The sequence below is a fragment of the Marmota marmota genome, unplaced genomic scaffold, assembly GCF_001458135.2.
Source record: "Marmota marmota marmota unplaced genomic scaffold, marMar, whole genome shotgun sequence".
Lineage (NCBI taxonomy): Eukaryota > Metazoa > Chordata > Mammalia > Rodentia > Sciuridae > Marmota > Marmota marmota.
In genome coordinates, this window is record NW_026000229.1 from 28,350,870 (window position 1) to 28,362,937 (window position 12,068).

The 12,068-nt window shown below is 31.9% G+C and overlaps 1 protein-coding gene across 5 annotated transcripts in view; it reads left to right on the forward strand.

Moving 5' to 3' along the window:
- The window catches only part of Dmxl2 (Dmx like 2), a 159,272-nt gene that overhangs the window by 109,920 nt on the left and 37,284 nt on the right, over positions 1 to 12,068 (forward strand). For all 5 annotated transcript variants that reach the window (XM_015480657.2, XM_048793030.1, XM_048793028.1 and 2 more), the window contains exons 18-22: positions 311 to 1,990; positions 4,940 to 5,050; positions 6,624 to 6,793; positions 10,231 to 10,328; positions 10,799 to 10,964. In XM_015480657.2, the coding sequence (XP_015336143.1) occupies positions 311 to 1,990; positions 4,940 to 5,050; positions 6,624 to 6,793; positions 10,231 to 10,328; positions 10,799 to 10,964 (2,225 nt within the window). The remainder of the gene's footprint in view (positions 1 to 310; positions 1,991 to 4,939; positions 5,051 to 6,623; positions 6,794 to 10,230; positions 10,329 to 10,798; positions 10,965 to 12,068) is intronic.

Consider the following 12,068-nt stretch of genomic DNA (forward strand, 5'->3'; position numbering starts at 1 on the left):
ACTTGTTTTTTTGTTTTTTTTTTTTGTTTGTTTTTGAGTTTTATTTTGTTTACTTCATTTAAACCTAATTACCTAAAAACAAATTTTGTGATTATTTTTGCATATTTTTATTTTATCAATTGTTCAAGACTTCTATAGATATCTTGGCCAATGAATGGGCATTTAGTGTAGGACACTAGTTAGGTGGGGGATGGCAGAGTTACTCTGAAGAAGCCCATAGTGGCTTTTAATTTATGACATTTTAGAATTTTATTATTAGCATTTTATTTTGTGGTTCTAGTATTGTAACTGTCTACTTTTTGTTTTTAAGGTCATCTGAGTTCCTCTTCAATTTATCCAGTATGCCTTGCACCTTATTTAGTGGTTACAACTTGTTCTGACAATAAAGTACGCTTCTGGAAATGTTGTATGGAAACAAACCCACCAAATAATACAAACAATGAGAAAGAAACCTATCATTGGAGAAGATGGCCCCTAATGAATGATGAAGGAGAAGATAATAGCAGTACAGTGAGCATTGTGGGAAGACCAGTTGCTGTTAGTTGTTCATACACAGGTCGCCTTGCAGTAGCTTATAAGCAACCTGTCCAGCACAATGGTTTTGTTTCTAAAGAATTTTCCATGCATGTTTGTATATTTGAATGTGAATCTACGGGTGGGTCAGAATGGGTTTTGGAACAAACAATTCATCTTGATGATTTGGTTAAGGTTGGGAGTGTACTTGATTCAAGGGTCAGTGTCGATAGTAATCTGTTTGTGTACAGCAAATCAGATGCACTTTTAAGCAAGGATAGATATCTTATTCCAAATATCAAGCATTTAGTACATTTGGACTGGGTGTCAAAAGAAGATGGCTCCCACATTCTCACGGTGGGGGTTGGCGCTAATATCTTCATGTATGGGAGGCTTTCAGGAATTGTGACTGAGCAAACCAATAGTAAGGATGGAGTAGCTGTCATTACTTTACCACTAGGTGGTAGTATCAAGCAAGGAGTTAGATCACGATGGGTTCTTCTTAGATCTATAGACTTAGTGTCTTCTGTTGATGGTACACCTTCACTGCCTGTTTCTCTTTCTTGGGTAAGAGATGGGATATTGGTGGTGGGAATGGATTGTGAAATGCATGTATATGCCCAGTGGAAGCATGCTGTCAAATTTGGAGACCCTGAAGCTGATAGTCCTGTTGCAGAAGAGACAGCAGTACAAGATCATTCTGCCTTTAAAGCTAACATGTTGTCAAGAAAAAGTATTGTTGAAGGAACAACTATTGCTGATGATGTTTTTTGCTCACCAACTGTAGTTCAAGATGGTGGCTTATTTGAGGCTGCACATGTACTTTCCCCTACTCTTCCACAGTATCATCCAACTCAGCTATTAGAATTAATGGATTTAGGTAAAGTTCGAAGGGCTAAAGCCATTCTCTCTCATTTAGTAAAATGTATTGCAGGTGAAGTTGCAATAGTTAGAGATCCTGATGCTGGAGAAGGAACTAAGCGGCATCTTTCTCGAACCATTAGTGTAAGTGGCAGTACAGCAAAGGATACAGTCACCATAGGGAAAGACGGTACTCGAGATTATACTGAGATAGATTCTATTCCTCCATTACCACTATATGCATTGCTTGCTGCAGATCAGGATACATCCTACAGAATTTCAGAAGAAAGTACAAAAATGCCACAGAACTTTGAAGATCATACTGATAGTCAACCAGAGGATCAATATTCCGGGCTGTTCCAAATCCAGGATATAACAACAGATGATATTGATTTAGAGCCAGAAAAGAGAGAAAGCAAATCAAAAGTTATAAATCTTTCTCAATATGGACCAGCTTACTTTGGCCAGGAGCATGCTAGGGTACTTTCAAGTCATCTTATGCACTCAAGTCTACCAGGCCTTACCCGTTTGGAGCAGATGTTCCTTGTAGCATTGGCTGATACAGTGGCTACCTCCAGTACTGAACTCGATGAAAACAGAGATAAGAATTACTCAGGTAAATAGTCTTAAGAAAATTTTATAAAGTTATAAAGTTGCATTATCTGTATAATGATTCACATATCTAATTATGGTCTTTCTTTCAAACCTTGTAGGGAAAAGGTCTCCCTAATAGACAATTACTACTATATAATATGCTTAGTTGAAAGATAAAAGACAGCTGAGTCAGGCTATCACTGACACATATGCAACTGAATTTGTGATATCTATAGGCATTTTCAAACACGTTCTTACACCGAAAACTTTGTGTAATTTTGAATATAGAATCTTTTGCTTTTTTTTTTTTTTAAGATTAATTCCTCTTGTGGGTTTTTTTTTTTCCATTGTGTGAGTGATAATAATGGCCCAATTGTTAATTTTGCCATCAAATCATGAGTCTTCTGGAATCTCGTTGACTCAGTTTATCTTCCCATTACTAAACACAAATAACTTTTATAGTTATGTAATTTTCTACAAATGTTGACTTAAGAAAGAAGTTTTTAGACATTTAATATTATTTTGTGTGATTATTCTGTAACTAGAAAATTTGCAGTTATCTTTTGAAACTGGATTTTATTCTCTTCTATGCAGCTAGTTGAAGGTAATTATGTTGACTGAAATGGTGACATTAGCAAAGGAAACAAAAAATTATTCATCTTTCATTCATTCATTCATTCATTCATTCATTCAATATTGTAGAGGAATGAGGAATTACTATGTGCCAGACACTTTGTGTGTTTTATCCCATTTAATTACCATAATAATCTTATAGTAGGTAGGTGGCTACAATTGTATTTAATTTTATAGATAAAGACACTGATCCCTAGGAATTTGACTCACCTAAGATCACATAGACATTAAGTGGGAGAAATGGAGTTCATAGGTAAAGGGTGTTGCTTCCAAGCTGGTACTCTGTTTTTAACTACTTCATGAGATTTCTAGTGAAAAATCACTTCTTCTCAAAGCCAGTTAGAAAATCTCTCTTTATATAGATTTACACCCTTGCATGTGTCCCCAGTATTTCCCTTTAGGAGATTAAAATAACAGGAGACCTTAAAGGATTTTTTCTATGACCTATTTTTTCACTGTGTTAGAAGGAAAAAAAAAAAAAACCTTTTAAATTCTGAGGTTATGTGCAATTGAGTGAGGTTTTTCCCAGAGTAAACCTTTGTTAATATGTATAGTTTTCACTCTGGGGTATTAAGAAGGCATGCCATAATCCATGGAAAATAGTTTAAATTTTCTGACACAAACTGTATCATTGGCTAGGAATATAAGCAATAGCTTATCCTGGTCACAGTAGACATCTGTGAGGTAGATAAGGCAGGAATGAATGTCTCCATTTCACAGGCAAGAAATTGAAAATCAGAGATTAAATGAATTGCACATCTCAGTATAAGGATTCTAAGTAATTGGATTCTTTCATTTATTGAGGTGAGAAGACACAGGTGTTAGTAACTCTGCTTTCTCTCATACCCTATACCCAGTCTATTGGCAAATGGTGTCATTTCTTTCACATCCAGAATCCAGTCATTTCTTGTCACCTCTGCAGTCACTGTTGCCCTGCCTAGTTACTGACAGTCTCCTAACTGCTTCATTTATGTGAATTCAATCTGTACTTCACAAAGGACAGTGATTCCTTTGAAGTCAAGATACATTAAATCTCTCCTCTGCCTAATATATACCAGTGGCTTCCCATGTGTCATGTTAGAGTAAAAGTCAAGATCATTTTAGACTTCTGCAAGGTCCCACATGTCTGGGGTCATTTCCATTTCTATGTTTCCCCTTCTTGCTGTCCCACAAACACATAAGCACATTGCTTTCTTGAAGTCTTTGCACTTACTGTTTCCTTTGCATAACTCTGTGCAAAGTGCTCTTCCACATGTGTGCATGGTTCATTCTGTTATATCCTCAGAGTTCATCTGAAATTTCATTTTTTTGGAAAATTCTTCCTGGCCACACTAAATAAAATAGATCCTTTTTATTTCAGCAGTCCTTATATCTCAATCCTGCTTTATTTCTCTTTATAACATTAATTTCCACATATTATTTGTTTGTTTATTGTCTTATCCTACTAAAATGTAAACTCCATGAGAGTATTAACTCTGCCTTTTTCACTATTAAATCCCCAGTACCTAAACTGTGCCTCACATGTAGTAGATGCTAAATTTATTGAATGAATAAATGGATGAATGAGTATAGGTAATGGGAAGCAGAGATGGAACTTGAACTTTAGTAATTTAAAAAATTTTGTTTTCTTCTGAAAATATTATTTATTCTTTACTCTTTGAATACTTCCTATGTGTTAGTTACTAGTCTAGGTGCTATCAATACCTTTGCATTACTGTTATTCAGAAGTAGCCATAGTTTTGATTAAATTTGACATACTTGTGTACCTTTTTCAACTTTTGACTAAGTGGAATCAAATTTATATATGTAAATTTGTGGAATCAATTCATCTTAATTTTTTTATTTATTTATTTATTTTTTTTTTTTTTTATTTATTTTTTTTTTCATCATCTTAATTTTGTAATACTAAGTAGTCTGGAGAATCAAATTTCAATCTTCAGAAGTATGATATTTCAGTCAAACTAAACAGCCCAGGAAATATTACCTGTTTAATTATGTAACAAATAATTTCACTATAGTTATGTAACTCCTTAAATCTCACCTGACTTCATGTAGGAAGTATTTTTATGAATTATACCTAACTCATTACAGTTATATTTTATTATATTCCTGAATCATTTTTCATTTAGAAGTTTTAGTATTCACATGTTTTTTATAGAAATATGTTCTTTATAAAGTTATTAAAGTGTTCATAAAGGAGCACAATGAAAGTATCTTATGTATTTTACGTAAATTATTAATACAGAACTTAATGCTTATTTTGTAGCTTTTAAAAAAAATCAGTTTGTGACCTTTGAATTCCTTTTTTTCTTAAACATATATTCTACTTAAATTACAGGAAGAGACACCTTAGATGAATGTGGTTTGAGATACTTGTTAGCTATGCGCTTGCACACATGCCTTTTAACATCACTGCCTCCTTTATACCGAGTACAGCTACTTCATCAAGGTATTCTACTTATTGTTTGACCCTTTGTACACTTTTATTTAGTATTGAAGTGGTGAGTGTGTTCATATTTGTATATGATCAGCCAGTGAATCATTATTTGTTTACCTATCACTGGTCTTAGGATCTGTCACTTAAGTACGTACTTAACATTTTCTTATGTATCCTTCAGCTTTATCCTATGACTTTTGTGCAAGTAACTCAGTTTTTGAGACTTTACTCACTAAGATTGTAGTAACTTAGTAAATGTAGTTTTCCAGGGTTCTAATAACCCAAAGTGGCTCTCTATAGAGTGGCTCTGAATTTGTCTGGTGTCTGTTCCTTTAAAATTGTATAGATTTTGCTTTTTATGTTGTTATTGTTTTTATCTTAATATAAGCATCATGTTCCAAGTTGCCAGCAAGTAAAAGTGATGTTTCAGGAAGATCTACCATATTGATCCAGTGGATTTGCATATATCTGGCATGCTACCATACACCCACCCTGATTTGAGACATAAGAATTCATATCACCTTCTTACTTAGAGATTAAAAAGTATAGAATTTAGAGTGACCTACGTAGGATGTAGGACTCTTTTTTAGTAGACATATACTTAGACTCCTTGTTCAAGGCTCATTTTTATTAGACTATATTTCTTTTGAAACCCAAAGCGCCATAGAGTATGCATTAGTATTATGGGCCCTGAAATACCAGGCTTGATGAACTGTTACTGTTACCCATGGCGCTTACCCTTTACCTATAAATGTCCTTTGAAAACATGATTTTAAATATCTACTTAATATTCTGTCATCTGTCTAAATTATATTTCATCTATCCAACTTTTTAAATTTTTGAAACATTTAGATTATGTTGGTTCTAAAATTTGAATTATCATTATAATGAATGACCTTATAACCTTGCATGTAAGTATTTATGCATATTTCTGTTTATTCTTCTGTTAGTTTACTAGCAGTTGAATTCCTGAGTCAGAGGGTGTGAAAATATTTGCCATAGCTTCAGTATTAGGCAGCTTTAATCAAGGCGTGAAAGGCATCTTTATCCCAGATTTATCCCAGATGTTCACTGTTACTCTTGTGATGTTTAGAGCTTGCTTTAAAATTAGGCTTAGCTTCTTGGCCAGAGGGAATAATGAAGTAGTTTTCAAAATTCACTGTTGAAGGATATTAAGACTTGTTGCATTAATTTTACAAGAAGTGGCAGTGGCAGTGTGAGACAACAGCCAGGCACCTGGGCCAAATGCTTTCACTTGAATTTCAAGTGAACCAAAACTTTCACTGTTGATAATAAGTTTGATGTATGTATGAATAGCTTAGTCTTCAAATACATTTCATTCCAATGATAACATTTTAGTGCCTGTAGTTTTGTATGGGGGGAAAGAAACCCACTTACGTTCAGGAAAAAAGTTAAGAGATTTGGGTTTTCTGTTTCTCATCTTATATTCAGAAACTTACAGTATAAAATCCTGAATGATGACACGCTTCCTTTCATTCTTTCATTTATATATAACTTTGGAAAAGTTGTTTTTGTTCTTTTTTTATATAGTTCTGAAGGTTATTATTTTAAATTTCCAATTTAGGTGTTTCTACATGCCATTTTGCCTGGGCTTTTCATTCTGAGGCTGAGGAAGAACTGATTAATATGATTCCAGCAATTCAAAGAGGAGACCCTCAGTGGTCTGAGTTAAGAGCAATGGGAATAGGATGGTGGGTGAGGAATATTAACACGCTTCGAAGATGCATTGAAAAGGTAACTTTGCTTCATTGGATTTTGAAGTTTAAAAAGTCTTAAAGGGAAAAATACAGTATCAGTATCTTGCTGAAAAATTGTCATGAAGAATGAATTTGTACATCTGGATATCTTAAGAATTTTATATATATATATATATATTATATATATATATATATATTAGTGGTAGTTGGACACAATATCTTTTATTTTTTTATTTTATTTATTTTTATGTGGTGCTGAGGATTGAACCCAGGTCCTCGCTCATGCTAGGCGAGCGCTTTACCTACTGCTGAGCTACAATCCCAGCCTGAGAATTTTTTAAATAACATTTTTTGGAGATTTTAAAAACTTGACCTTTGTCTATGTATGTATGAAATGGGAATATTTTCTATTATTAGTTGAGATATATCTTATTTAAAAAAATTTTTTTTTTTAGTTACTGATGGACCTTTATTTTATTCATTTATTTATATGTGGTGCTGAGAATCGAACCCAGTGACTCACACATGGTAGGCAAGTGCTCTACCACTGAGCCACAACCCCAGCCCTAAAAGGTATATCCTATTTTAAGAAAATATAAAAATTTAAATTTAGGAAGTATACTTAAGTTTTTGTCTTTTATTTCCATTGCATTAAAAAAAGTCTAGCTCAGTAAGTAGTAAACTTGCTTTACACACTTAAAATACCATTCAAAAACCAATTTTTATTTATTTGCACTTGAAGAACATATCTGTGCCAGCCAGTGAAACATGATATTTTTTAAGACAGTTTTTTTCTTAAAATCAATTGATGGGTAGATTCCTTCTAGAAAAAAAGAAGTTTCATTTTTTTTTGTTAATGGAAACTGAAAGTTCTTTCAGTGTTACATTAATCTTAACTAAGCACCGGTTATGTACCAGGCTTGGTGCTGGTTTCTTTTCATTAATCATTTCATAAAATCTTTTCTTTAGCCCCATGTTATCATGTCCATTTTATAACTGATGGAATTAAGAATCAGAGTTTGGGTAACCTGCCCAAATTCCCAGTTAAGTGTTAGTTTTAGTATGTTCCTTTTCTATTTAAGCAGAGTTGAGAAAGTAAAATTATCATTCATATTTTACTTTAGGAGTCCATTGAAATTCCCTAGAGTTCAATCATTGGTACTATATTTGTGAAGTATGAATTTTTTTCTCCCAAGAATGTAGAACTCTTCATTATTTTATTCCTCTACAATAGGAATTGTCAAATTCTAATGTGAGAAACTTATTTAAAACATCCCACTCTGAAATATTTTAATTTGGTAGGTTGGTGGTAGGGCTGTGGCCTCTTCATATTGATTACATCTTATGATTCTGGTATACATGGTTATCACATCACAGTTTAGAATATGAGTATTAAAGAATTATTTTCCTACTATGTATAAGGCAGCCAACAAAAATATCAGTATTCCAGTTCTGAAAATAGGCACAATAGGAATTTGCTCCCACATCAAAAAATAGTTTCTGCTGTAAAGGAAAAGCCGATTATTTTAGCATGTAAATAATTCAGTATCTATATTAAGTATTTTATAGCCCAAAGCAGTGGAAAAAGAAAACATCGTTTTACCTGAAATGTTTCAGATTTATTTTATAGAGATCTCTTTACTTTGTAAGCACTGTGGTTTTGTCATTATAATTGAGTATTTTCTGATATGTATCATTTATTTATTATACAAGTAACTTATTTATTGAAAATAAATAAAAGGACTATGTAAAATTTTTGTCCTGAAATATTTTTTATAAATCTTTAGCTGAATATCAGTAATAATTTCTTAAAAGATGACAGAACATATGGAAGCACTAAGTTAAATGACAAGAGAAGAGAAAAATACTAAAGGGAAAAGAAATTAAAGAATATTGACAGTAAAACATTTTGTGTTGCAATTTTAGGTGTTTTTTCCAATTTCTTCCATAATTCAGTAGCTTCTTGCTTTACCATTGGTCGATGAGTTCTAATAAAATATTCACTGGTTTTTGTTAAGCCTCTTAATTTTAGTGATTTTTGCAGAGGCTATCTCAGCATCTTTGAGGACTACAATATAGTCTGTATGCTATTGTGTTCAAAACAATACAATTACATGTAATAATGATATTGTCTTAATTTTTAAACTGACAGAATTGATTAATGCTATATAAATTCAGCAACTTTGGTCATATGAGTCAAAGGGTATTACAAATTATAGTACATGGAGAATTATATACTCACTGAAACTTTTTAAAAAATGTAATTATTAAAAACTAAAATTTGTAAGCCAGGGGCTGTATGTTTAGCTTATTGGCAAAATGCCATATGTGAGGCTCTAGGCTCAATGCCTAGCCCAAAAATAAATAAATAAAATAAACAGAAATTTGTAGGCCCTTCAAAATAAAGGACCTAGAACCATCTTCGTTTTAATTATTTCTTAGAAAGAATGGTATACATTCAGTCCTTTAGAATTGTCAAAATTTGAAAAGTGTCAGAAAAATGTTTCTAAAAAGTATGATAAAAAATACTAGAACTTTTTTTCCAATAATTATTTTTTAGTTGTAGTTGGACACAATACCTTTATTTTGTTTATTCATTTTTATGTGGTGCTGAGAATCCAACCCAGGGCCTCACACATGCTAGGCGAGCTTGCTACTGCTGAGCCACAACCCCACCCCCTAGAATTTTTTTTTTGTCTGCACTTTTTAAAATATGTATAACATGTGTCTATAATTATTATTACAGGTATCTTTATCTATACTAGTTGAGAGAACCTTAAATTGTGAAATCATATTTACCATAGACATCAATATTTTTTAAGTTTTACAAAACATTAAGAAATGGAGTATGTTGAATTTTTAAGAATTGGTCACGTCTATTAAATAAATAGTCTGTTTTTATTATTTCCTATGTTAGTTTTTAAAAATATTTTTTAATTAAACATGAACACAATATTTTGTTTATTAATTTTATGTGGTGCTGAGGATTGAACCCAGTGCCTCACATGTGCAAGGCAAATGCTCTACTACTGAGCCACAACCCCAGCCCCCTATGTTAGTTTTATTACTACCTGGGTTCTGATACCTTTCTACTCCTTACTGTGTGACTATAGACCATTCACAACTTCTTGGTGTCTTAATCACCTCACCAGTAAAATGAGTATGGTAATTGTACCTCATGGGTTGTAGTGATTCAGTAAGATCAGTGAAAAGTGCTTGATTGTACTGGTGCCAGTTATATGGTAAGTAGTCAATTAATGCTAGATGTTATTCTTATTTATATTCTAATCTCTGGTATGCAAATTGTCTTTAGGAGCATGTGTCATAAGTCTTTTGAGATTGTGAAATAGAGCCAAGTTTTCCCATTTTTATTGTTCTGTCATCCATTGAAGTAGCAGGAAAGCATTGATTATTGACTACTTGGTTGTAATTGTTTTGTCAGATAGTTAAAATAATATTTTATTTACTATTTAGGTTGCCAAAGCTGCTTTTCAAAGGAATAATGATGCCTTAGATGCTGCATTATTCTATCTTGCAATGAAGAAAAAAGCAGTAGTGTGGGGTCTGTTTAGGTAAGTTGCCTCAACACTTAATATGATTTAGTGGAATGGAAAGTGTGCTTCATATCAGAAACTTAGTGCTTTTGAAGATAGATACATTATCTTGGTCAAATCAACTTCTTTATGCCTTTGTTCCTTTTATCTTCAACAAATGGTCAACATATCTTTTCAACTTAACCTAAAGGGTGGGATGTTGTTCTAAATAAAGTTGATACAAGCACATTGGAAAGTAAAAAATACTCTTGCGTCCTGTTTGTGTACATAAGGTACTATTAGCTTTCCTTATTAGAAGAGAAGAAATGCTTGAAAACCTATAAAAATATATACAGTTACATACTTATAACTAAAGTTATTTTTTAGATGGATGTTTCCATTTTTTATTTTCTATTTTTGCATTGCAAAGGATTTCTATTTTTAATTCTATAAAGAATTAAGATATTTTAAATTGGTTTAAACACTGATGTTTGTGCTCTGATTCCCAGGTCACAACATGATGAAAAAATGACATCATTTTTCAGTCACAACTTTAATGAAGATAGATGGCGTAAAGCTGCTTTGAAAAATGCTTTTTCTTTACTTGGAAAACAACGTTTTGAACAATCTGCTGCTTTTTTCTTGTTAGCGGGTTCACTGAAAGATGCCATAGAGGTATAAATAAGAAAAAATGCTTTGAAATACTTGTAAAAGATTGAAAACCTGAAAAGGTCTTTGAGGAGATTGCAATTTTTTGGTGATATTTTTGTAAGAACAGAATATAACTATAGAAATTGTTGAACTTAAAATAGTAGCATTGTGATAAGTGAAATTATAAATAAGTTCAAAGGAGAAACAGTTTTATATACGGCATATTATATTTCAAGATAGTATATAAAATGGCAAAAAATGGTTTATGAATGCATTTTTTTGTGGTCATCTTATGATTATGAACAATTAAAGTACATAGGTCACAATCTCCTCATAACCCACTTGAATCGAATGTATGAAATATGATATGTCAAGAGTTTTGTAATGTTTTGAATAACCAATAAAAAAAAGTATTAAAAAAAAACAATCTCCTTATCTTGTGCAGAAAAGCAGAAATTTCAATTTTTTTTCCTAAATGAAATTCATAGATAAGAAACTAAAATAGTGATTTGTACAGTTCTGTGATATAATTGTCTTAGATATTGGAAAAATAAATGTGAGAAAATTCTCTGTAAATTTTCTCATTTTAAATATGTAATGCTGGCAAGTGATTATGAGAGTAATGTTAATTTTCCTGTTACTTATAATTTCTTCCTTATAGTTACTGATTATCATTCTGAGCAATTAAAACAGGTGATTGAAAAATAGAATAGGAAATATTACATGATAGAAGAAATAGGAACTATCTAACAAAGTAAAATTGCTATAAATTTAAATTTAGTCATTCTTCATGATTATCTCAGGCATGATTTTTTAAAATTATAAATGCTATGATTTTGAAATGGGAAATTTAACTCAAGTGAATTAGATTTTATTTATTTATTTATTTGTTTATTGGTGCTGTGTTATGGGACCAAACCCTAGGCAATTTCTAAGTTCTAGTTCCTTATTATTATTATTCTTCCTTAGTCTGCTGTGAAATAATCATTTAACTGCCTTTCATTGTCTCAACCTCTGGACCGCTTCCTTCTACCATAATAGCAGATGATTTTAGGGTATTAGTGAGATAGTCCATATCACTAAATAATTATCACTAAATAAAATAAATATTTCTTAAAATTTAAATTT